The sequence below is a fragment of the Chrysoperla carnea genome, chromosome 1, assembly GCF_905475395.1.
Source record: "Chrysoperla carnea chromosome 1, inChrCarn1.1, whole genome shotgun sequence".
Taxonomy (NCBI): domain Eukaryota; kingdom Metazoa; phylum Arthropoda; class Insecta; order Neuroptera; family Chrysopidae; genus Chrysoperla; species Chrysoperla carnea.
The window spans coordinates 137852476-137880269 of NC_058337.1; the positions used below are offsets into that span (position 1 = coordinate 137852476).

At 30.8% G+C, this 27794-nt stretch overlaps 1 protein-coding gene across 1 annotated transcript in view; it reads right to left on the bottom strand.

Moving 5' to 3' along the window:
* The window catches only part of LOC123305833 (another transcription unit protein), a 33819-nt gene extending 6501 nt beyond the window's left edge, over positions 1-27318 (bottom strand). Inside the window, exons 1-6 of the mRNA XM_044887669.1 lie at positions 27107-27318; positions 26804-27046; positions 19346-19447; positions 10159-10710; positions 9032-9246; positions 5541-5728 (exon numbers count right to left, since the gene is read on the bottom strand). Coding sequence (XP_044743604.1) covers positions 5541-5728; positions 9032-9246; positions 10159-10710; positions 19346-19447; positions 26804-27046; positions 27107-27198 — 1392 coding nt within the window. The 5' untranslated portion in view covers positions 27199-27318. The remainder of the gene's footprint in view (positions 1-5540; positions 5729-9031; positions 9247-10158; positions 10711-19345; positions 19448-26803; positions 27047-27106) is intronic.
* Positions 27319-27794: the final 476 nt, after the last annotated feature.

Genomic DNA, 27794 nt, shown 5'->3' on the forward strand with positions numbered 1-27794 from the left:
TTGATAAAAATTACTTAAAAATACTAAATAATAAATAAAAATAAAAATAGATAATTTTTTTCTCTTTCAGAAAAACGGTTAAAAAGTTATAAAATAAATTAATATAAAATATAATTAAATATAAAATGAAACTAATGGCAATTTGACTAGAAGAAAATTTTTCTATAATTTAGAAAATAAAGATGAACCTGAAAAAACCATTTGATCGTTTAGAACTAAGAAACCATCCCTACCATGTTTATGGATTTCCAGAGCCTCTAGTAGATTCATTCTTGAACCTTTTTGGGCAAAAATGTAAAATTTAAATGATGCCTTAAGGTGTTTGCTCTGAGTCCACTAGATGTTTTGCAAAAGTGGAATTTGATTTTAAAAAAGTGGAAAAAATGAAAAAATCAGGTATTTACAACTTAACCTGCGACGATTGCTCGGGAGTATACTTGGGGCAGACCGGTAGAAATTTTGAATTGAAAAAAGGGAACATTTAGGATCTTATCAAAACAACACTGATGATTCTACTTTAGCAAAACACCTAGTGGACTCAGAGCAAACACCTTACGACATCATTTAAATTTTACCTTTTTGCCCAAAAAGGTTTAAAAATGAATCTACTAGAGGCTCTGGAAATCCATAAACATGGTAGGGATGGTTTCTTAGTTCTAAACGATCAAATGATTTTTTCAGGTTCATCTTTATTTTCTAAATTATAGAAAAATTTCTACACTAACTAATTTGTCATTAAAAAAAGAATAATCCAAATCAGTTGGCGTAATATTGAGCTATTCGTCCATTTGTCGTGCACATACTTAATGCAAATTTAAGACATATGTTTTCTCATGGATGCCATCGTCAGAACTGGACCAAATTGAAATGGGACCACGTGGAAAGCACCAGCTTTCAAATAGTAAAAGAATAATCAAAATCGATTCACTCAGTTGAAAGTACTGAGGTAAAGCAAACATAAAAAAATACAGTCGAATGGAGTACCTCCTTCTTTCTTGTTTGAAGTCGGTTAAAAATTATGAAAAACTGCAAGATTTCTTCGCTAATTTCGATGAAAAAAAACTTGCATATGACGAAACATCTAAGGAAACGATTTTAGAATACACTTGTAAAATATATACGGAGTAAATAATTGTAAAAGCGTCAACCTGGCCGAGTAATATTGATCCAAAACTGTTTTATTTCTAACTCGATCAACGAAGATTTTTAAAGTGACAAACTTGGACTCATGTACAATCCCACCGTGCTTTAAATCACCGAACCAGAAAGTGTTGCGCACAATATATGCTACCACTGCTACCAAAGAAAATTACAACGGAACCAATGTGAATTAATTTAAATTATGAAGAGTACGACTGGATTTGACAAAGTGACACAATCGAACCATTATGGTTTGAAGGTTTCCCAGTACCTGCATGCATTTTCCCCGATATCAGAGTCAAAAATATAAATTTCACTTTCTTCGAAAAAATTGCCAATATTTGGGGAGCTTTATCTCGGTAAGTATTGAATCTACAGAGATGGTTCTGATCTCAAATTGTAGTAAATTTCTTTTATTTTAAAAACTTATAAAAAATATTTTCTAAAAAAACGCATTGTTTAGGATTTTTATTTTTCGAGTTCTGCGAAATTAGCACCAGTCTTTCGAAGGTCCAAACTTGGATATATGCTACTGATAGTAGTGATCCTAACAACATATTAAAAAATCAGAACTAGCCGTTTTCTTGCGATTTTAGTGTTCGATATGACTGGCCTATGACATATGCTTGAAACTCGGTAAATAAATTTAATCGAGGAAAATGCTGTAAATTAAAAATGTTAATTTCAAAGGCACACATCTTATACGGGCATTGAATTTGATCTAAGTTTTCATGTTCATTCAATTAAAAGCTCATTCTGATTCATAACTGAAAAATATTAGATGAACGCTTTAAATTAGAAAATTTTTCTTCATAATTAAGCAAACATTTTTGTGTAAACCGAATAGTTTAAGACAGGATTTCGCAGAAACAATAATACGAAATGACAATTTTGATACCAAATAACAATTTTGATACGTAAAAACAATTTTAGGGAAAACTTTTCAGTCCGTTTTTGTCTAAACTGAAGGGTTTTTTCAAAAAGGTCTGGAGAAAAATGTTACTTTTTTAATCAATAAAAACTTTCTAATTTAAAGTGTTCATCTATCGATTACCAGTTATGAAGTATACTAGTTTAATATGCCTGCGTATGGTGTGTGCCTAGAAGCATTTTTATCGATTAAAGTTATTTTTCAAGTCTCAAACAGATGTTAACTTAAAAAAGATACTCTGTATAAGACGACTGTGATTCGATTTCTTGCAAAATCATTTGTACATTCCCTGTACGCTTCCAAAGTTCATAAAAAATAAGCAATAATTTTGATCGCATTTTCCAATTTTTCCAGGCTCAAAGCGGTAGTTTATGATGCAAATTTTCTAGAAGTTTAAGCTTTAAAATTAACTGTGATGACCGAGATCTAATGATTTTTACGGAGACAGTTGTTTGAAATTTCCAAAAAATTCCAAACACTCCGTTCTTTTCGAAAAGAACGCCATAGTTTTGGTACAATACGCCATTTTTAGTAGGAAAAAAGGGTCAAAATGTTAAAAAATGCAACTCGAACATCATACATTTTCGACACTCGATTTATTGATAAATTTTGAGCAAATAAGTCCGAGTATAACCTTCTTCAATCTTTGTATCGAATTACCAATATGTATACGATCTATATAAAGAAAAATTGTCACAACACCTAAATATCTTCTCAAATTTAATTAGGATAAATTTTGATTAAACATCGTTAGTGCAGTCATTGAAGCGAAAAATAGGGTCTTACCTCCGAATATTTTAACTGTGAACCAATTTACAAGAAATTTTGGAATTAGGCTTATCTTACCATTAACTTCAAAAGTGTTAATGATCTGAACTCCGCACGCACCCTGGGGGAGGTTGCAACCCCTTCTCGGTGGTGTAAACTTTTTTTTTCAAAATAACATTGGATATCGATAGAAGGCCTAATTTTTAGAAAAAATGTTCTGTAAAGTTCTTCAAAACACCCAATACTTTACAAGTTATTGGCAATTGAAAATTCGAAATTTTTTCATGTTTTTCATCGGTTTTTATACCATGCATATATGTAATATGCAAGGTATACTAAGTTTAGTCCCAAGTTTGTAACACTTAAAAATATTGATTCTATGAACAAAATTTTGGTATAGGTGTTTATAAAATAACCTAATTAATCCATTTTCGGTTGTCTGCCCGTCTGTCTGACAACACGATAACTCAAAAACGAAAAAAGATGAAATTTTTACAGCGTATTCAGGATGTAAAAAGTGAGTCGAGTTTGTAAATGAGCAACATAGGTCAATTGGGTCTTGCCCTATGAATCCGTAGGACCCATCTTGTAAACCGTTAAAGATAGAACAAAGTTTAAATGTAAAAAATGTTCCTTATCAAAAAATAAACAACTTTTGTTTGAAACATTTTTTCGTAAACATCACTGTTTACCCGTGAGGGCGCAAATTGTATAGTATGTATTATTTGGGGATATCAGTTATTTATGTGTGACATGTATGTATGTGGAATGTGACAAGGTAATTAACACTATCTTTGCATGGTATTTCAATAATTAACTCAGTCAATTGTTTTTTTTCACTTGTTTGCAAATACCTCCAAAAATATGCATTTTAACGAAAATTTTACGATTAACGAAATTGTAGCAGGTAAAAAATTTAACAAATGGGTTCTTTATTAAGTGTGCAATATTAAGCTAGATATTTAAGATCAATGCCGTTTTTTAATTTGTCAGAAATTTAATCGATGCGTGATTTAATGCCATCTAGCGGCGAGCAGATACATTTTATGCATTCTAATGAAATAGGGTTTTGTAGTGCTTGAAATAAGCTTTAAAATGAGCACTGTTAAAAGTATTTTGCACGTAAAATGAGTGAGCTGTAATGCAAATAAGAGGAACATCTAATGGTTTTTTCTTTTAAATCAATGGATTTCATAGGTGCCATTTCCACCAAAATTGAAATTAATCGTATTCCGTCTAGGATTAACTTTAATATAAAGAGCTTGATGGATTCTAGCAGTTTGGCTGCTTTGGACAAAAAAAATTTCGAATTTTTACAAAAACCGTCAATTTTTGTGTGACAGAAAATATAAAAAAAAATTTTGTCAGAAAAAGACCCACATTTTTTATTAACTTCCCGCTAAGAAAATAGGGAAGTTATTTAAGGATGAATTCTTGTTGACTTCGAGTTGAGACATAGTTATTGTTTTCACCCCGTTTTGCCAAAATCGAGTTTTCATCAGATCTCGACGTTTTAAGGTGTCAGGAAGCTTCCCTGATTCCGCGAGGGTGTCTGTATGGCTGTATGTATGTATGTGTGTGTGTGTGTGTGTGTGTGTGTGTGTGTGTGTGTGTGTGTGTGTGTGTGGATGTATGTAAACCTCTCATAACTTTTGAACGGCTTGTCCGATTTGATCGCGATTGGTGCCATCCGAAAGGGCTTGACCAAACTTTTGATTTTGATTTTGAGGACTATTTGGACCGATTCGAACCGATAGATTTCGAGAAATTTCAAAAAAACTGCAAAAAAATTTGTTTAAGTGGTTTTTTTTGAATAACTTTTAAACGGCTATATCGATCAATTCCAAAATCAAACCACGCTCTCAACATCAAAAAACCACGTCGATCACCACCAGTCCGGTCAAAATCGGTTGATTCGTTCGTGAGTTATCGTTGACGAAAGAAAACCCAAAAAAGCGTTTTTTCGGAATAACCTCAAAACTTTTTGTTCTATCAATTGAAACTTAAAGATTCTTCATGAAGCTTCAAAAACTGCGTCGAATGTCACCAACCGCGTGAAAATCGGTTTATTCATTCGTGTTTTATCAAACGTCTATGAAATTTTTGAGCTAGAAGCTCAAAAGCATCGAACATCTTCATTTTTGAGTTCAGAGAACTACCGATCGATTTCAATCGATTTTGTTCGTAAAATCAATATTTGTAAGCTCTAGTTAAAAACTTGGGACTAAACTTAATATACTATGTATATTTCATATATACATGGTATAAAATTAAAAAGATTGACAATCTTACTTGAATGGTATACTATTTTATATAGGCACTCGGTTTTTTTTTTGGATGCATCGTGTTCAGGAATTTTCCTTGATCATTAGGGTATCTTTTTTACCGTTCAAGCGATAGAGAAAATGTTTTTAATTGGAAAAACGGTTTATTTATTTCATGTATAATTTTACGAAGGTTTTTCGGTAAACTCCCAACGTACAGCCATGCCCAGAGTTGAGATTTTTAAATATTTCGAGTGATTTTAAGTGTCGTTGGTCGTTGATTGAAGTGGTATACAACAGCTATTTTATAAATAACTAGCTGACCCGGCGAACTTTGTTCCGCCTTAATGGCAATAAATAAGCAGTTTCTTTAGTTATAAGTAGTCTAACTAACACGACTTTGTTTTATATATATATAAGATATACAAATCGCTTACATCATGTTTCTCTCTTTCTTCATCATCGTCTGATCCACGTCGACTGCGATCATCCCGTTCTTGTGATCGTGATCGTGATCGACTACGAACACGATCTCTTTCAATATCTGACTCCTGTTTATCATCGTCACCTTTTTCTTCTTCACTGCTAATATCATCAGCATCACCAAATAATGCTTCTGCTGTAGCTATATTTCAAACAAAATACATTTGTGAAAATTTCTCTGACTGGTTCCCTGCTCCAACGTAACAGATTTGGAAGACTCGTGGATGGAATCAGCGGATAGTGCAGCGTTCCAACATAATTTTAGTTTTTATGAATCTTTTGCCTTTAATAAATCTTGTGTTGTGTGTGATGAAGTAAGTTTTGAAAAAATTTCTTACACCAGATATTTTTTTTAAGATTTAAAATATCTTAGATCAAATTTTCAGTTAAGGTTTCAAATATCCAAACATAGCTGACAAGTGACTCTTTATTACTAATCTTTAATGTTACACTTCATTTGACATTAAAACCAGAACAAGTTTTTAAGTGAAAAAGTAACTTTTATAAAACTTTTGTACTAAAAACACATGATCCGCTAAATCTATCGCGTCAGAAAATGTAAAACTGCACTGGTCAGTCTCCAAATAATTTTGATTGTATTACTACTACTACTACTATATAGCAAGAGGGACATGCAAATTTTACTTGCCAACAGGTACATTAATTTTCTGTTGCGAAAAATAAAAATTCAAGCTTACTCAAACAAATGACGGCACAGCGTCAGTCGGGGGTAGTAGCCAGGTTAAATACTTAGTTGATGTTTTGCCAGAATGTTAAAATTAATGTTAAAACAATTTGCTAAACAACACCTGTGATTCAAGCCACCCTCAAATAGAGGCGTTAATTGCATCTTAATTCAATTAATGCATCTTTGAAATTTTATTTATTAGTGGTTTATTAGGTTGTAAAAATTGCGTAAAAAAAGTTGATCCCGTAGTAGCGTACCTAACCCCTTTTGGGGGGGGGGGGGTGGTTTTAATCAGTTTTATACGAATTATAAAAAAAAGAAAAGTGTGTTAATTTTTTCAATAGTGTGTTAATTTTTTCAACTAGTGGCTTTGTGATTCTATTTTTGAAAATATTTTCTTGAATTTTTTGCTCATTCAATCAAATGAAAAAAAAACCATCTTGTAAACTGTTAGAAATAGAATAGTAGAACTGTTAGAAATAGAAATTTTTTAAATGTAAAAGTTATGTCTTATAAAAAGATAAACAATTTTTGTTTGAAATATTTTTTTATAAACATTCCTTTTTACTCATGAGGGACGTCTCCAAAATACTTTCAAAAATGTCGCAAGTATTTTTTAGATTTTGTTTTTTTTTTTTTTCTAGGATGTTTTACAAAACCACTAGTTGAAGTTAACCTGAAAAAAATCAACACGCTTTTTTTATGGTTTTGGAGAAAATGGGCACCGAAGTTTTTTCCTAAGTTGCGTCCTCACGGGTAAACAGTGATGTTTACGAAAGAATGATTAAAGTTCGGATCATTAACATGGAGAGCATTGGAGATTGGTTGTGAGCATTAACAAGTTTTTTAATTTTATAAAAAAAAACAAGTGAAAACAAACAATTGACTGAGTTAATTGTTGAAATACCATGCATAGTCAGTGTTGATTTCTTTATCACATTACACATACAAACATGTGACACATACAAACATGTGACACATACAAACATGTGACACATACATAACTGATAATCAAGTATAGTACATTATAAAATTTTCGCCTAATTGGCGCCCTCACGGGTAAACAGTTATGTTTACGAAAAAATGTTTCAAACAAAAGTTGTTTAATTTTTGATAAGGAACATTTTTTTACATTTAAACTTTTGTGCTATCTCTAAAGGTTTACAAGATGGGTCCTACGGACCCAAGACCCAATTGACCTATGATGCTCATTTACGAACTTGACATCACTTTTTACGTCCTGAGTACGCTGTAAAAATTTCAGCTCGATATCTTTTTTGGTTTTTGAGTTATCGTATCCACAGACGGACGGACGGACAACCGGAAATGACCTAATTAGGTGATTTTATGAACACCTATGACAAAATTTTTATCCTAGCATCATTATTTTTAAGCGTTACAAACTTGGGACTAAACTTAATATACTATGTATATTTCATATATACATGGTATAAAAACAGTCATAAATTTTAAAAAATCTAACTGATCAGTGATCATTGATGTATTTGTTGTTAGTTAAAAAATTAAAACTAAAATGACTCACTCATCGTTCACTTGATATTTATTGTATTATTATGTATATGTATATGAACAGTTGATCAAATTAGTACAGTATACTTCAAAATTATACATTATTTCACTACAAGGAGCGTGTATATACTTTAACTTCCACTCCCTTCCACTTGAGGGTTCCCCAAATTTCTGGCTCATATTTTGGAAAACTGTTTTCAACATTCTAACAAAATATCAGCTACGTATCTGGGAGTTGCGAAAACATTTTTTTTTTTTGCATATTTGTCTCTCCACTCAGATCTATTGCTCCCAATTGCCTGCCTAATGTCCCGACTTTTGTTTGAGTAACCTTGAATCTTTATTAAAATGATGTACCTGTTGGCGGATAAATCTTGCATGTCCCTCTCAGAGTTCTATTGTTGTTTTTCTTTATACAATTATAAAAAAAAAAAGTTTTAAATGTACTTCGAGGCACAATTTTTGCTAAATTATCATACCTTGCACAATATTGACATGATGCTAAATGTTACTAAAAACTTTTTAGTAATCATTCAAAGACCTACCCAACTATATCCTATAGCAACGGCTGGAATTTATGTATTTTTGTACTACCGAAAAGAATATTCATAAATAAGTAAAACTAACTATGCTATGTGTAAAAAATCTGGAATATCGTTAATTCAATGAATTCCGATTTTAAGCTCCGCTTGAGCGTCTAAAAGCTAATTTTTGGCACAAAGCACAAAAAAAGATCCGCCAAAATTTTTGCTAAACCCTCCTCCACCTTTAATTCTTTGATCATTTCTGAAATAATTTTGTTTGACAGTTTTTACCGAAGACTACTATCGATAATTTATCCAGATTTCTGAATGACATGGTTTAAAGAGAAGATAGAGACGGTAAGCGCCACATTTTTTTCAACTTTGTGAGCTTATATCTCACGCAATATTCTAGATGATATTCATGTGACGTGAGAATGTTACTGGAAATTTTTGACTTATCTTTAAAAGACGTATTCAACCATAAGCATTCTAACAATGTCCATAATCTACACGAGAGGATGCGCTTTTTAAAAATGATCACTAAAAATTTTTAACTTAGAGGACTCCTTCTCCTCCTCTCTAATTAACGTTAAGGGATTATGTTCAAAATGATTTAGGTTGGAAGTCTTTATAGAGAAATAAATATAACTATAACTAATTGATATGATAATAATAATAATAAAAATAAATATTGAAGACTTACCAGAAGGTTCAGCACTTTCTTCGGGTTCACTGTCAGAATCAATCAGCTTCCGCTTTTTATCTTTATCTGATTTTTTAACACCTACATCAGAGTCGTTTGAAGCAACAGATTGTCGATCAACTTCGACGGCATCATTCACTTGTGATTTTGATCTAGATCTAGATCTCGATCTTGATTTATGTGAACCACTTCTGTGTGAGCCTACTGAACCAGATCTAAAAATAATTTATTTTGATTATTCCACGATCTTTAAAAATGTCTTTATTACGTTTTAAATCTTTTTTTAAGTTTGCACACACCGATTTATCAGATAGAAATTCTATATTCTAATGATGATTAATATCAAGGGGATGGTACGTTAGTGCGGAATGTAAAAACTTTAAGTTGCTTTAGTTCCGTCCCAGAATAACTATAAAACAAAAAAGTGATATGATTAGATGTTTTCTTTATATATTCTGAAAGCAGACTGTATGCTGTGATCTAATGAAAGAATATATTTACAATTAAAATTAGTTATAGAGCGCCAAAATTTAGGAGTAACATTTCAACTTTTTTTTTCTATAGAGCGGATACCAGAAGCACTTTCTTTTAAATTAGAGTAACCTTAAATCTTTATTTTCCGCAACAGAAAATTCACGTACCTGTTCGAAAGTAAAACTTGCATGTCCCTCTTGCTCTAGTTCTTTTCATAATCGCTATTAAGAAAAATTTTTGTAATTGCTCACAGTAAAGTTAATTAAAATTAAAATGTCTTTGAAATGAGCACCGATCAGATACTTGCATACTTGAAGGTCGCACATAACTTCATTAGCTCTTAGGCTATAACGTGTAATATGACCTAGAATTTTGCAGCTGCTCAATTAATTGTTCAACCTTAATTTTGTATAAAAAAAGATTGACGGTATGATCCGTTTAATTGACCTATATATAATAGAAAATGGGCGATCTATTGTCTTTTATTCATTTTTCATTCAATTTTTATGTATAGAATGGTAGCTAAATATAAATAGTTATCGTTGTTTGACTTTTCTCAGTTGTGTGAAAAACATTTAAATTTGAGATTCACTAATACTACTACAGATTCACTATTAAAATGAAATTGTCAACAAACAAAAATATACACTAACCTCTCAGAAGCTCGTGATCCAGATCGTTGAGTTGCTCTAGATCCCGAACGATTCGAAGCATGAGACCCAGAATGATTAGATGCTCTAGAATCCGAACGATGAGATCTAGAACGATTTGATGCTGCTGATCTAGATCTATTTGAAGCTCGGGATCCCGATCGAGAACGAGCTTTGGAAGAAATCGATTTTTGTGATCCAGATTGATTAGATGCTTGTGAACCACCAGATTTCTGAGAACCTCTCGAATCTGATCTATTTGACACTTTTGATCCAGATCGATGTGAAGTTCTTGAGCCAGATCGATGAGAGCCTTTTGACCCAGAACGATGTGAAGTTTTTGAGCCAGATCGGTGTGACACTCTAGATCCTGATCTTTGGGATGCTCTAGATCCTGATCTTTGTGATGCTCTAGATCTTGATCTCCTTGACCCTCTAGATACTGATCGTTGTGATGTTCTAGATCCTGATCGATGTGTAGCTACAGATCCTGATCTTTGTGTATCACCTGATTCGGATCGACGAGACGCAGCTGATTTTTGAGATTGTCTAGATCTAAATATATATAAATAAAAATATTTAATGCATTAAAAGCATGTTTTAATATAATTATCGCCTTCAAGTTTAAGAAAAAGCATCAAAAAGAATGCACTTTCAAATTTTTGAATCAGTGGCTTAAAAAATTTTTCTTTTGTTCTTACAATTGACGAGCCTGTAAGTGGAGCTACAATAATAATAGCTCTTCCAGCTCTTCTTAAACAGCTCCGAATGGTTCATGGAGCAGTGGTCAGGAATGGGCCAAGCCCATTTTAGTATCACAACGGATTCTATGGTCTAAGTATGTCTCACCTATGGAGTGTAGAGTAAAAGGAGAATCATCTCTGTATATAAAAAGTGTCCATCGTAAAGCATTAAATAATGTATCAAAAGTGTACATTTTAAAACATGTGCTCAAAGTAATAAGAGTAGGATAGATAACTAAACAAGTTAATAGAGTAGGATAGCCAAATTCACATCGAATCATCAGTGGTCATCAGCGCCTCTCAAAGTAATAAGAGTAGGATAGATAACTAAACAAGTTAATAGAGTAGGATAGCCAAGAATCATCAGTGGTCATCAGCGCCTTTTTAGTTGGTTTTGGAACTATAATCTAACAGCTTTTTGTGGACACTTTTTTGGTCAAACAGTCATAAGAGATGATTCTCCTTCTTCTCTACACTCCACAGTCTCACCGCAGGACAGCTACTCTAACCTAACTGGAAAAGTTTTTCTTTTGAAGTTGGTTTTCTTTTTGAAAGTTTTTTTATTTTGTGATTTTTAGTGAATTTGAAGCACACTAACTAATTTGTCACTAAAAAAAGAATCATCGAAATCGGTTGGCTTAGTATTGAGTTATTCGCCCTCTTGTCGTGCATGCTTATTGCAAATTTAAAACTTTTAAGGTTTTCTCATGGATGCCGTTGGCAGAAATTCAGATTACACGTTAATAATTATTATCAAATTTTCAGAATTTCTCCGGATTTTGGTAATACAATTCGAAAAATTTTTGCAAATGGCTAATTTTTTTTTAAATAGGTTTCTTGGTTCCAGAACGATCCGCGGAACGATTCTGCACGTGAAGTTTTCTTTGATGAAGTTTTCTTGAATATCTCTGCTTCTATTGATCGGATTGATTTCTCTCTTTCTCAAAATCTCAAAAAACCGCTGTAACCTCATATTTTCAACTTTCTCTGATAATTTTTCGAAAAATGAAGGAATTGAGTTGAAATTCTGGAAAACGATGTGACTTATGGTAATAAAAAAGAGTGATAAATTAACCTAAATTTTGAGAAAAAATTTCAACAACTCGTTCAGGTAAATCATCAGACTTATCGGATTATGAACCGAAACATTACAAAAAAAAAAAAAATGCAAAAAGCTCGAAAAAATCCAGATTTGCATAATCAACAATTGGAAACTTTCAATAGGGAATAGGGAATTTTATTTTTGCATTTCTTAATAAAATATGAAAATATCGTAAAAGAGAAGACTTGAAATTAAAATCGACTAAGAAATATGTAAGATATACGCTTTTTAACCTGCTAATTAAACGGATATTAGACAGAGACCTCGGATATAGTATTTGACGTCATATACTGTGTCTGCCATAAGAACTCCATGCTAATTCTGTTTTGCTAAAAAAAGACATAAACAAATCTTTCATAGCTTTTATCTTGGTTTTTTTTTTCAGTTATTCGAAAAATATTTTTTCTCTACTGTTTGATACATGAATGACCTTTTATTAAAACAAAACATTTTTCTCAAAATTAAGGATGCGTATCGGACTAAAATTTATCACCCTTTTTTGTCACCATAAGTTACATCTTTCCTTCATTTTTCGAAAAGTTATCAGAGAAAATTGAAAACATGAGGTTAAATGATATTCATAACAATCAATTCTGTTTTTTATTCGCCTCAATCCGATCAATAGAAGCAGAGATCTTCAAAAAAAACGTCACCAAAAAACAATGTAGAGATAAAAAACACAGTCGGGCGGATCGTTTCAGAACCGCAAAACTTCTTTTCTACATTTCTTTACAACAAAAGCAACCTATTGAAAAAAAATTAGCCAATTGCAAATATTTTTCGAATTCATTATCAAAATCCGCTAAATTTATCCAACTACAAAATGAATTTGCATAATTATCAAATTTTAAAATAGGTAACAAAATGATAATTTTGTAATAGAGAATGCATAAAGGTTTTCATGGGAAAAAACAAATTTTTATATAAGGCGATAATATTAACACTAAATTTTATAGGGCAATACGAATTCCTTTTATTTTTAGATATTCAAAAGTATAGAGCAAAAGTATTCCAAAAATATAAAAGATGGAGGGATGAAAATTTGGAGGTAGCTTCAACTTGCGATCCTTATGAAAAATTATTGAAAAAAATCCAAAAAAGTTTTCTAGCTAATACTTCGAAAAAATTTTTAAATTTTCGACACCTGGTACAAATGGCGCTGAATAGCGATACAAAGCTGCTATCTCTAACGGTTTAGCATAAGCAAAACTCAAAATTTTAGCATTTCTGAAATTTTCCAAGCATCATATCTCAAAAACCATTAGACATACGGAACTGTAGATCAACTTAAATTGTTTAAATTTAGTATACTTTCAAAATGATAATGGCAACTAAAAGTTTTTCGGTTTTTCACTTATTACGCAGGAATTACAACTTTTTTTTGCTTTCAAAATGTGGTTTCACACTCTCCTAAGGGGTCCAAATAACATACTAAAAAAGTAGCTATACACTTTGCGATTTTAATGTAGGATTTGACTGGCGTATAACGAACTTAGTCTTTCAGTGTTCTGAAAAATAATTCTAGAAGAATGGGTAAGTCTTAAAAATTATAAAAACACTCTGAAAAGATCTATCTATGTACAACTTATTAAGACTGCATTATTACAAGTTTTTGGACTCTTCTTGAAGACTTTTTCAGAATTAATCAGGCATTTTATGAAAATTTAGCTAAAGTTAAGATTTATTCTGAATTAATCAGAGTAAAATTTAAAACATTTCAGATTTTCAAAAAAAATTATTCCTGCCGGTTTTATTATGTTTAAATATTTAATACTTCTCTCTTAAGGAATATAAAAATTTACCAGGAAATTATTTAGAGTTTTCCTGACTTACGTGATAGTTGTATTCAGTACATTAAAGACCATAATTTGCTAAACTTTGAGCATAGTTTAGCTCTCTTACATTTTCGAAATAATGGTCTTTATGTACTGAATAATTAATTTTTATCTTAAATATATGGTCATTCGCACAAGAGAAATGTCGACATCATCTGTATATATATATATATATATATATATATATATATATATATATATATATATATATATATATATTTCAGATTTTTAAAAAAACAATTACTGCAGGATTTATTATATATAAATATTTAATACTTTTCTCTTAAGGAATATAAAAATTTACCAGGAAATTATTTAGAGTTTTCCTGACTTACGTGATAGTTGTATTCAGTACATTAAAGACCATAATTTGCTAAACTTTGAGCATAGTTTAGCTCTCTTACATTTTCGAAATAATGGTCTTTATGTACTGAATAATTAATTTTTATCTTAAATATATGGTCATTCGCACAAGAGAAATGTCGACATCATCTGTATATATATATATATATATATATATATATATATATATATATATATATATATATATATATATATATATATATATATATATATATATATATATATATATATATTTCAGATTTTTAAAAAAACAATTACTGCAGGATTTATTATATATAAATATTTAATACTTTTCTCTTAAGGAATATAAAAATTTGCCAGGAAGTTATTTATTCTCACTTACTTATTCGCTCTGAAGAGTAACCAGAGTTATCTAGTCGTTTCAATATATATCTTTAGCTAAATTTTCATAAAATCTCTTATTAATTCTGAAAAAGTCTTCTAGAAGAGTCCAAAAACTTGTAATAATGCAGTCTTCAAACTGCTTAATAAGTTTTACATAGATCTTGTCAGACTTTTTCAGAGTGTTTTAAAATTTTTTAGAGTTGCTCATTCTTCTAGAATTATTTTTCAGAACACTGCAAGACTAAATTAGACTATTAGCAGAAAAATATTTTCACCAGGGAAAATTAAAACATTATTGATCAGCCAATGACTACGACACACTAGACTAAAAAAAAAAAAACACACCAACGCTCTTGATGGCGCTCCAAATCTATAAAGAAAACTTTGAAAAGAAGCTGCGAACTGCGACATCTTTAATTATTAAATGGCTGTCTCTAATGCTGATGATCTGCTAACTGTTAGTTTCAAAATGAATCTCATTCACTTTTAGACAGGTGCAATGTTCGTTAACATTCAGCTGATATCGATTTAAGGTATATATATACCACCATCAACGATTTATTGATTTACATCAATCCCTGAGTAATTCTATAAAAAAACCAAAACACAAAGTATTTCTTACAATGAGACTGAAGCTAGCAGCTGCTAATCGATTTACAAGGTGGACCATTTTAATTCATTATAGCTAATAGCTCGTTTTGTAGTTAACCAATAAAAAAAAACTTAAACAAACGTTTAGTACATGAGCCCGTGGGATAATTTGGTCGACCATTTCCTCTCGAACGGTAATTGGTAAGACGCATCAAAGAATAGTATCATAAAGCCTCGTGAACGTCAGTTGAGGTTTCGTTTTGGGGATTAGTGGCGGTAGCCTCCCAAACATGAAGAAAAAAAATTAAAAAAATTTAATCAGTCATTTCCTCTCAACTGAAAATTTACCTGATGAAAGCTTATATCCAATTATGGATAAATATGTATATCAGCTGGCCTTGTCTCATTGAAAAGAACGTAAGATGATGCTTTAAAAGTTGTAATGGAGTAGTTAAGCGAGGGCATATATTATCTATTTAAATGCATCAGCTGTCGAGGTCTCCCCCAACTTACTGCTACCTGATTTTTTTTTATTAATACCCGCAGTTAATTAATAATCAGCTTACAAATTTTCAACTGGGAGGAAATGACGTATCTTAAATTATTAGACAATACGCTCCGGTATGAGTTTAATCATTTAGAATCAATGAATGTTTTTACTCGTAAGTCGTCAATAGCAGCTTCGATTTTGATTTTTTTTTTCGAAATTATTATTTTGTATATTATTTAAAATCGGAAACATTTCAGAGGGGGGAAATAATCTGGAGAGGGAAAAGGCAATGTCGTGACTGATATATCGACACCCAGCCTAAATTGCTAATGATAGTAAAAGTCCATTAATTAGTGAACAAAAGTGAAGGTAAGAGAATTGAAGACTATAACGTGGATAACTGCTAGTTATTTATATTAATTAAACAATATTTTTGCTTATATAACTTATATAACAGGTGAAAAAAAACAATTGACTGAGTTAATTGTCGTAATACCTTGTATAGAAAGTGTTGAATATCAACGATTAGATTATTTTTTTTATAAATTAGAAGAGTTTAAAAAACGAACACAATTATGGCGGTCTTACGGTCGCTATTCATTTGGTTTACGAAAATATTTTCTAGATTTTTTCACTTTTCTTTCCGAGAATGTTTCACAGGACCACTAGTTGAAAGCTACCTGTAAATTTTCAACTCTGTATCTTTTATAGCTTTGGAAAAAATGAACACAAAAGTTTTGTCCTAATGTGCGCCCTCACGAATAGTAGCAATAATAAGGAACATTTTTTACATTTAAACTTTTGTTCTATCTCAAACGGTTTACAAGATGGGTCTCATATCTCATTTCGGGTTTGAGTTATCGCGCCACAGACAGGCGGGCGGGCTACTGCAAATGTACCTATACCAAAAATTTCTTCGTAGCATCAATATAATTAAGCGTTACAAACTTGGGTCTAAATTTAATATACCTTGATATATATTAGATATATACAGGGTATAAAAATCACTCTTGCGTCTTTCGATTTTTTAGTTCTAATAATTTTCAATAAATGGCGCCACTGTCAATAGTACAATTTTCACTAGATGGCGCTACTGGCACAAATGTCTTTCGATTTTTCTCGAAAATTCTGGAATGTTCCATGGATTTCTATCGAATTTTCTCGAACATTCTGGAATGTTCTATGGATTTCTATCGAATTTTCTAGAACTTTCTCGAATATTCTATGGATTTTTATTGAATTTTATCAAACTTTCTCGAACAATCTGGAATGTTCCATGGGTTTCTGTCGAATTTTCTAGAATTTTCTCGAACATTCTGGAATGTTCTATGGATTTCTATCGAATTTTCTAGAATTTTCTCGAACATTCTGGAATGTTCTATGGATTTCTATCGAATTTTCTAGAACTTTCTCGAATATTCTGGAATGTTCCATTGGTTTCTATCGATCTTTCCCTTACTTTTCCGTACACACAGAGAGTGTAGACATAATATTGGGATCGGCCAAAAACATCTTACTGTTCCGTACACACAGAGAGAATTAAAAAAAAAGTCTTTCATTTAACAATTTTGATATTTAAAAGTGCAAAAACAACCTAGCGAAGCGGGTTTAACAGCTAGTAAAATATAAAACAACTTAATTGGTGATAATGTAGCATTCTGTAGGTGAAGAAATTTTTTTAATCTATTAAGTAGTAGTGGTCTCAAAAATGACTTCTTAATGGTATCATACTGCATCTCTTTATAATGGATTATAAAGTGATATATATAAATAAAGTGATATATATAAATAAAGGAATATATATAAATATATTCCGTTTACTTTTGGTAAACGCAACCCTAATTTTTTAAAAATAAAATACAGCCCATGTAATCGAGGTATTGAAACCAAAAAAACCTAGAGTCTAACTGAGGAATTCTCTCCTCGTCAATAGATTTTTATGGGAGCCGGTGTAAAATGTTTGTCTGAGTGTACTCAAAAATGTCATATAGGTGAGTGCTTGTGCTTTTTCGATTTACGCCCATGCGGCGGAGCAGAATTTCCATACTCCCGGGCACCATGTTGTCTTTATTAAACATTTAAAAAATCTATTGGATTTTATATTTTGGATAATTCTAAACATTTTTTACTTAACCTCACCGTTAGACTATTATAAGCATTTTTGTATTCTTGACAATTTTCACCAAACCTCATCCTTTTTGATATATAAGCGTTTGAAAAAAAAAACCTTTTTTGTCAAAAATTCGTTATTGACGAAAATCAAGATTATTTTGTGGTTTTGGCAAAAAGTTTAATTTGAAAAGTATATGACTTTTATTTTGGACCATTCTAAATACTTTTTGACTTCTGGCATTTTTTGCTAAGCCTCACCGTTTTCGATATATAAGACTTCGGAAAAAAAAACTCATAATTTGGCCTCAATTTTAGCTATACATAAAAAAAATATATTTTTAAGCTTATTTTTTGACATTAATTATGAATTTTGATATTCAAATTATGAAATGTTTATATTTTAGGCTTTTCTAAGAGTTATTATTTCATTATTTTCATTTTTTACCTGACCTAAATTTGAAAAATTAGCACTATGAAATTAAAAATTATAATTTTTGAATGAAAAAGTATTTACAAAAAATTTCTTTAAAATGATTGTTAGTCATACAAATTTAAATTTATATTTATTATATTTTGATAATTTATACATTTGGAAACAAATCTTAGAAGACATATCGGTCAAATAGTCAATGAGTAAATCGTCATAATTGTATAAGTCATAAACGGTTAGTGATACAAAAAAAATTAGTTTTAAAAAAGGTAGGTAATTTAATTATCTACAATAAAAGTTATTACCATTTTTGGTCTTAAGTGCACGATTATGGAGATCTTGCCTAAAACGGTTTTCCTTAAAATGGAGGCACTTCCCCCGCCTATTTTTGTAAGGATTTTGTGCATTTACATTCAGTACGTGATACTGATCATATTCAAATAATAAAATAAGACCTGTAATTTAGTGCATTATAGACAAGAGTAACTAACTTTTATAATATCTGTAATATTAATAATATTCAATGAAATATCACTATAATATTTTAATATTTTAATATATGAGTCGAAGGTAGTGTTTCGAAAGAAAATTTTAGAAGCAAAATTATAATCATGGAAGAAAATGTAGATTGTGTATTTGACCTTCTACTGCGTCTGAGGGAGTGTTAGACCCTTCGGATAGGTCTGGCCTTTTCAATATTGACTTAGAATGGTCATTAGAACACTCTGTGTAAATTTCAGCTTTTTTAATTTAACGTGAGAGAGCTTAGGTATTGCGCCCTTAGATTACCTGATACCTACCGAAGACACCGTTAGTCCAGATTTGTAACCCCCAAACATTGTTCCCTACACCAGTGAGAATACGCAAGAAAATTTTCAGGAGGCTATGCGGAATCAAACTTTGTTTATTGATATTATTCAAATATGATATTTGTTGTATTTCAAATTAATAGTTTTTTGGTGGAATCAGCGAAAAATGAACTTTCAGTTTCGGTAACTCCGGTCAACACTAAACATTAATGTGAGCATTTTTCGAAGTTTCATACAAATCGGGATCGAAAACCTAAACTTTAAGGCTATATGGTTTATTTCTTACATTGTCTAAATTCAAATTAATTAAAAAATGTTTGAACCAACATAAATATTTGTATAATTTGACTGTAATAAATAATTTACTCACCTGTGTGAAGTTTGTGAAGCCGGTGATGCACTAGCCCGATTTTGAGGACTCGCTGATCGTTCTTTATCAGAAGGCTGGCCATTTGATTCAGCAGAAGGTGATCTAAAACCGTAATGTAATAATTTTATGAATATTAAGCATATACTAAAATATAGATTTTATAAAGAATTACTTTTAAACTTAGAACAATAAATTTTGGTTCCATCGAAAGCTGTTAATATTTTAAAATTATATAAATAAATACAAAAATTTTATCCATTTTTTACTCCAGTAAACGAGCTTTGAGCTTTGTTCACTCTCTATATCAAATGTTATATAGTGCCTAGTGTTGCTTTTTTCCAGAGGGTGGTAACCACCCCTTTTAGGTTTATGTTAAAAATGGCAACGGGAATCGATAGAGCGCTCAAATCTAAGCAAAAAATGTCCCTTAAGTATATTTCGAAAAGCAAATACTTTCTGAGTTATTGGTGATTAAAATTCGTAGTATTTAACGTTAAATAACTGAAAAATTGGACGTTTTTTGAAAAAAAATATATCATACAAATGTAAAAAGTTGCCACACTTTTTTCTCTAAAATATATTTGTTAAATACATGATAATGATATTAATATAGTTATATATTTAATATCGAAAAGCGAGACAAATAATTTTTTTACAGTAATTGTACTTCTTTTTATAGTATCTATCTCTATAAACTAAATACTTCACTAAAGTGAATAAATAAACATTGTTAATACATATTTTTTGAAAAAGAAATATATCTAGTTCTAAGGTTGATATTCAATGCCAGACAAGAACATATACATACGTTTTTAATGGTTAAAACACTAAAATATATATCTAAAACAAGTGAAAACAAACAATTGACTGAGTTAATTGTTGAAATACCATGCATAAATAGTGTTAATTACTCTATCACATTGCACATACATATACAATTTATATATTACTATACAACTTACGCCTAATTTGCGTCCTCATGGGTAAACAGTGGTGTTAACGAAAAAATGTTTCAAACAAAAGTTGTTTATTTTTTGATAAGGAACATTTTTTACATTTAAACTTTTGTTCTATCTCTAACGGTTTACAAGATGGGTCCTTTGGACCCATAGATCGAGACCCAATTGACCTATGTTGCTCATTTACGAACTCGACCTCACTTTTTACGTCCTGAGTACGCTGTCAAAATTCCCACAGACGGACGGACAAGCGGAAATGGGCTAATTAGGTGATTTTATAAACACCTATACCAAAGTTTTGTTCGTAGCATCAATATTTTTAAGCGTTACAAACTTGGGACTAAACATATATGCATGGTATAATAAAATTCTGTATTAGTTCAATATAATTTTATAACTGTGATATATGTTATTGGATTTTAATGCTAAGAAAGACTCTATCTAGCGATAGAGGTTCTAACACGCTGTTGCTCATTTACTAGCTTTAACTCACTTTTTATGCCCTTAGCAGGCCATAAAAATTTTAGTTTGAATCTCTTTTCGTTCTGGAGTAATCATGTTTACAGACGAAAAATCGTTTTTTCGCTTTTTCAGGATTTTAAGCGATTAAATGAAAAGTAAACCATACACATAGATAGGCCATTTTAAAATAGACATTTCAACGGCTTAAATAAGCCCAAGCAGAATATGAAAATCGAAGAAAAAAAACATCAAGAGAGTTTGTCGTTGAAAAATGAGCAATTTTAACGAAAATCTGAGAAAACATTGTCTTTCGGTTTCATAAAAATTCATGAATTTTCTGTAGTTAAAAAGAAACACTTTGACCAAGGTTCATGAAAATTAAATTCGTTTTGACCAAGAAAAAAAATAAAAACAAAAAAACAGTTTTTCGCGATTTCTCATGGAATTTGAGGTTATGTTGAAAAAAGTTCCTTACAGAAGTTTTACAATTAATTATTATCAAGAACTTTCCTGCTGATCATTTTCCGCTACGAGGTCATTTTTTGCCCTAAATCGCAAAAAAATTTTCAACCCCTAAAATGAACCCCCATTTCGTATTTTCCAAAGGTCTCGAGTTTAATTGTTTTTTACTATGTTACTTACACCCCAAACTCATATTTCCAAGTCGCTACCTGTTAAAAATTTATTGCCCTCAAAACCTAATTACATTAGACTATTTATGAAAAATTTAATGTTGAAAGATTAAATTTAAACAAAAAAACAAACAAAATGTGAGCCGCGGGCCGCGACGCCTGGCAGATGTGAAACATCGACATTATTTTGTAAAAGTAATATGCAGAAAAGAACAGATTGTGATAGGAACTAAATATTTCATAATGATAAAATAAAATTTTTTTTTTTCCAGATAACGATGACTATTTATTGAATAAACATTTATTTTCATTAAATACAAAAATTTACGAATTTATTTCAAATCGTGACTACTTAATTCGTTTAATCAGTGACTTCGGTAATAGTTACATTCGATGTTGCCTCTGAGGACGGTATTACTGTGACAATTGGTCGATGGTAACTGAAGTATGTTACCAAAGTATTGGACATAACATTATCAAGATATCTAATAAATACAGCATCTATTGTACACACTACTGCCTGTCTACACACTACTGCATATAGACTGTATATATATACCATCATATAGCTACTACTACTGTCTACACACTACTGCATATAGACTGTATATATATACCGTCATATAGCGTTGCGCCACGCCAGAAATCGGTTTTACGAGCGGCTATAGATGTTTCACATCAAAAAAAGTCCAAATTCCCATTTATTCAAATCTTGATAACTTGTTTTTATTATTTCAAAGATACCTCCCCCCCCCCCCAATTTCAGCAAAATATTATTTTGTCTATGAAAATGTAAATTTTTTGATGGACCTTTACGATTACAATTCGTTGAATTACAATATTTTACGAAATAATAATAAATTATAATTCTTTTAATGGAATTCATAATTCTTCAAAGTTTCAAGTTACATATTTTAAAAGTATACTCTAGAGCAGGGCTTCTTAAATTTTTGTAATTCACGACCCCATTTATGATTGGGAGTTTCTTGACGACCCCATACAAATATAAAAGAAAAATAAATTAATATTTTGACCGTCTTAATTCTCTCGAATATATTCAAGTAGTTGCGTGGTAAGTATTAAATTAAAGTATAAGTTAAAAATTTAATGAGATGGATGTGCCTGTTTTTTATTGTATAACAAATCAAATCATGGAGGAATGTTTGAAACTGCTGGACGTAAGACCTCTTCAACATTTTTTATCGCTGAACGATATTGGGATTTAATATGTGTTAAAGCTGTTTCTTCAGCATTAATACCTAGAAATTTTGTTGATAATTATTTCTCGGGATTATTTCAGCTTTTAGAGATTGACAAAAATAAATTTATATTTTTTATTAATTCCAATAACATTTCATAATTCATAGTAAATGTTATTCAAGTTATTATAATACTCTTAATAGAAATGCAGGTACAAACAATCTTTCCGAACTAGAAGATTTTATGATATATTTATCTACGATAATTGTTATTTTATCTTTATAACAATAATTTTACAAGTTAAAAAACATTTTCTGTTAAATTGTATTTTTACCTTTCGCGACCCCAGAATTTTGCTACACGACCCCAAATGGGGTCGCGACCCATAGTTTAAGAAGCCCTGCTCTAGAGGTGTAACAAAAAAGCCACGAATTGCATATGCACAGTACTTGAAATTCTTCAAACATAAATTTTTCAAAATCATTTGATATATTTAAAATTATGGCCAATAACTCCATTTCCAATCACAAAGTTATTTTACCTATTTATTTCAATCATAATAGCACAGTTTTTATACCATGCATATATGAAATATACATAGTATATTAAGTTTAGTCCAAAGTTTGTAACGCTTAAAAATAATGATGCTAGGAAAAAAATTTTGTCATAGGTGTTCATAAAATCACCTAATTAGTTCATTTCCGATTGTCCGTCCGTCTGTGGACACGATAACTCAAAAACGAAAAAAGATATCGAGCTGAAATTTTTACAGCGTACTCAGGACGTAAAAAGTGAGGTCAAGTTCGTAAATGAGCATCATAGGTCAATTGGGTCCGTAGGACCCATCTTGTAAACCGTTAGAGATAGAACAAAAATTTAAATGTAAAAAATGTTCCTTATCAAAAATTAAACAACTTTTGTTTGAAACATTTTTTCGTAAACATCACTGTTTACTTGTGAGGACGCCAATTAGGCAGAAATTTTATAATATGTACTATACTTGATTATCAGTTATGTATGTGTCACATGTTTGTATGTGTAATGTGATAAAGAAATCAACACTGACTATGCATGGTATTTCAACAATTAACTCAGTCAATTGTTTGTTTTCACTTGTTTATTTTTCATTTTTAGTTTATTTAATAGTCGCGCATAAATCGCACAGCATGGTCACGAGCGACTTCTCGATTACAAACAATATTTCTTTTGTGTTGAATATCATAAAATGAGAGTAAAGAACATGGAATTTGAACTTTAAACGAACACAACTCACAGACGGCTTGTTGGTTGTCGGCGTCAGCGTCAGCTTGTTTTAAAAACAAACGTTTGCTTTTTCGGGCCTAATCTTTTCGTTTAGACTTCTTTGAGCGTGATATTTTAGCAGCAAGTAAAATTTATTAATCTTTGATGCCGAAATCGGGTTTTTGGTGAAAAAAAACCTTTTTTGGCATGCAGAAACATTCGATTTGAACGGGATCATAGCCATCGAAAGATAACAATTTCAAATATTTTTATTAATGTAAAATATTTATTAGTAATGTGTGCAAGATTCAGATCCACTTTTTACCGCAGAAAACCAATCCCACAACAAAGCACGTTTTTGTTGCCAGATTTCGGCCCATTTAATTTATTTGCAGTGTACGTTGCTGTTGCCAGCACCTAAATAAAGTTTGTTGGAAAGCGGCAAACATTAATTTTAGTTCCCGTGCTAAATTCATCAGTTTTTGTGCTGAATAAAACATAAAAAGAAACGTCCGATAAATTTTGTTTTCATCATAACTCCGTCAATTTTCATGCAAATGACTTGTAACTTTTTCATTTTCATGGATTAAAAACTATATGATATACTTTTTTCAAAAAAGTCAAATTTTTCTATTATTTAACATTAAATACTCCGAATTTAAATTGCCAATAACTCAGAAAGTATTGACTTTTCGAAATATGGTTCAATGAACTCATCAACTTTTTGCTTAGAATTTATTCCTATATCCTTGATTCCCGTTGTCATTTTCAGCATAAATTTTTCCACCTCCAAGCAGCAGAAGCTCTCACCCCCCTGGGTAAGATCGCACAAATTTGTATTTTTAACTTCTTTAAGTAAGCTTTAAACAATGTAACCCGATCATCTTAGTCAAAATAAGCAATCAACCTCGGAATCTAACGGAATAAGCTGAATTTTTGTACAAACCTTTATTTTGATTCGACAAATGTTGTCACCAAAGTCACGTATGGTTACGCGTGCGGGTTGTTAGATATTCAAGGTCAAAGGTCTCGAAAATCAGTTTTTTGTGAACACATATCTCGTTTTTTTTTTGCATTCAATCGTATTAACCATTTATTATAAAAGTTGTAGAGGCAAATTTTACTTTAAACTTTTTTTTTGTATGTTGAACCGTTTTTTAAATAGAGCGCAGAAGTTGTTGCGCTCAGCTTAACGTACTTCAGTGCTGGGTCAATATTTATAAACATAAGGTATTCAATAATTATTTAAGTATTTTTTAATGAATAATTATGGAAAAAAAAACTGCATAATAGACTGGGATTCACGATTGACCTTGTCTATTATACAGTTTTTTCACTTCATTATCGATTAAATACTATTATAATAATAATTTAATACTTTATATTTATAAATATTGACCCTGCACTAAGGTACGTATCGCTGAGATACTGTTTGTCTAAAAGCTTTTTTTATGCGTTGGACCGTTTTTGAAATAGATGGTGCGGAAGATGGAGCGCTGTGCTGTACTTACCTTAGTGCAGGGTCAATATTTATAAATATAAAGTAATATTTAATTATTTAAGTAGTATTTAATCGATAATTAAGTGAAAAAACCGAATAATAGACAGGGTCAATAGTGAATCTCAGTCTATTATGCGGTTTTTTCTCTTAATTATTCATTAAATATTACTTAAATAATTCTTTAATAGTTTTAGCCCGATCATCTTAGTCAAAATAAGTGATCCTAAAATGATTGGAGTATTTATATTCATAGTGACCCAGCACTGAAGTACGTTAAGCTGAGTGCACCATCTTCTGCGCCCTCTATTTCAAAAACGGTTTAACGTACAAAAAAAAGTTTCAAACAAAATTTATAGAAAATTTTAATTTCTACAACTTTTATAATAAATGTTAATACGATTGAAGGCAACAGAAACGAGAAATTCACAAAAAAACTGACTTTCGAGACTTTTAACTTTGAATATCTAAGGACGCGCACGCGTGATCATACGTGACTTTGGAGACAACATTAATTGTACTATCAAAATAAAGGTTTGTACAACAATTCAACTTATTCCGTTAGATTTCGAGGTGAAACCCTAAGATGACTGGAGTAGTGCAGTCGCACAGATTTTATAAAGATTCATTGACTGGCACTCGATTATTATTATTAATTTTAAGATATTTATACCTTATGACACTCTGATAATTATTGATTTTTGAATTTTTGAGAGTAATCCTTACAAGTCGAAGGCTTTTAGACTTCCTTATACAGTATGTCCGATAAGTCATCAGTCATTCAGATCCTTTAAGAAGCTAAATCAGATACAGTAATGTTTCAAGTAAAAGTTGTTCAGTTCGTGTTCAAGGCGGAGACCTTTAATTGAATCTGAATCTTGAGATTAAAATTATTCTCGATTTTGTTTGAGTTAAGAAATCGTTTAAAATTTTTAATGAAAAATTTCTTAAGTAATTATTAAAAAACTAATATATTTTGTTTGAAACATGGATAGATTCGATACAAGTAAACAGCATTAGATTAGACACGAAGAATGTAAAAATTAATAATCTACCTACTTAAATAATAAACTCTGTTTGGTCATTAATTCAGAGTTTTGAATGTCATCAAAGAGCCAGTGCCTTTAATAGAAAAAAAGAATAAAAAGTGCGTTTAATAGATTTTCACATTGATATATAATAATAAAATACTAATAGGGGGATTCCATATTAAAATTAGTAAAAGTTTTAAATTCATGCGTGCATTAATAACTTGATTGGGTTACAAATCTAAGCGTGTCGGTCTTTATAATACAAATATACCAAATATACCAAAAATAAACATCAAACGTAATATTTAAAAAGTCGTTCTACCCTAACCAACTGTTTGATGTTTGACAAAAGTTAATGAAACCGTGCTACTTTTATGAGGATTCCCATACATTAAGAGTCAAGTAAGAATTATAGAATATAAATAATAAAATACCTGGATTTGTTTGAACCGGATGGTGATCGAGATCGTTGTTGCTTTGAATTTGGTGATGCACTTCTGGATACAGATCTACTACGAGATCGAGATCTAGATCTTTGAGATGTTGGTGAAGCAGAGCCTGAACCTGATTGACTGTGATTAGAATTAGCACTTTGTGATCTTGATCCTGAATGTTGTGAGCCCTCTGGTGATCCGGATCGAGATCGAGATCGATCAGTTTGTGGTGGTGATACTGATCTACTCAAATACCATTAATTTAAATGGGTGAGTGGTATTAAGTAAGTATAAAACAATTACCTAGAATCACGATCTAAACCATTAGCAGGTACAGATCCTACTCCTGACGGTGAAGCACTACGGCTCGAATCTGAATCAGAATTCGAGGACATTTTTGCATTAATGTTTAAAACATTAATAAAAAAATAACTCTGTACTATAACTGAACATAACCTTTTAAAATAAAAATTTATTTACAGATTCTTTAACCGTTTTGTAACACATGCGTATTGTGGTACTGTAGTAGTGTAGTATTCACTTGTTAATGAACGCGTTCAGTAATTCAGTTAGGTTGTTTGGGTATGTTCAACACGACTTCAAAAATCAAAATCCTTAAAGTAGTACGAACGCCAAGGCAAGTTTAGACCTGTGGTTGAAATTATTTGTACTTATTTTAATTAATCTTAATTCATAAGTGTAGGTGAAAACTAAAAATTAAATTTTTCGATATCTGCCTTGGTTTTCGAAATATCGAAAGCTAAATAATTAAACAAAATTTTCATTTTTCGATATTTTCAAGATTACTCCAGATAGCATAATTATAACATAATTCACCATCAAAATTGAAAAAATATACATTTTTAAAATTGTGTCCCCACTACCGTGCTCATACATTCCCAATTAGTTGGGCATTACGGTTTTTTTTGTTTTCAATAATTTATTATACCATGTATATCTGAAAGATATCAAGGTATGTTAAGTTTAGTAC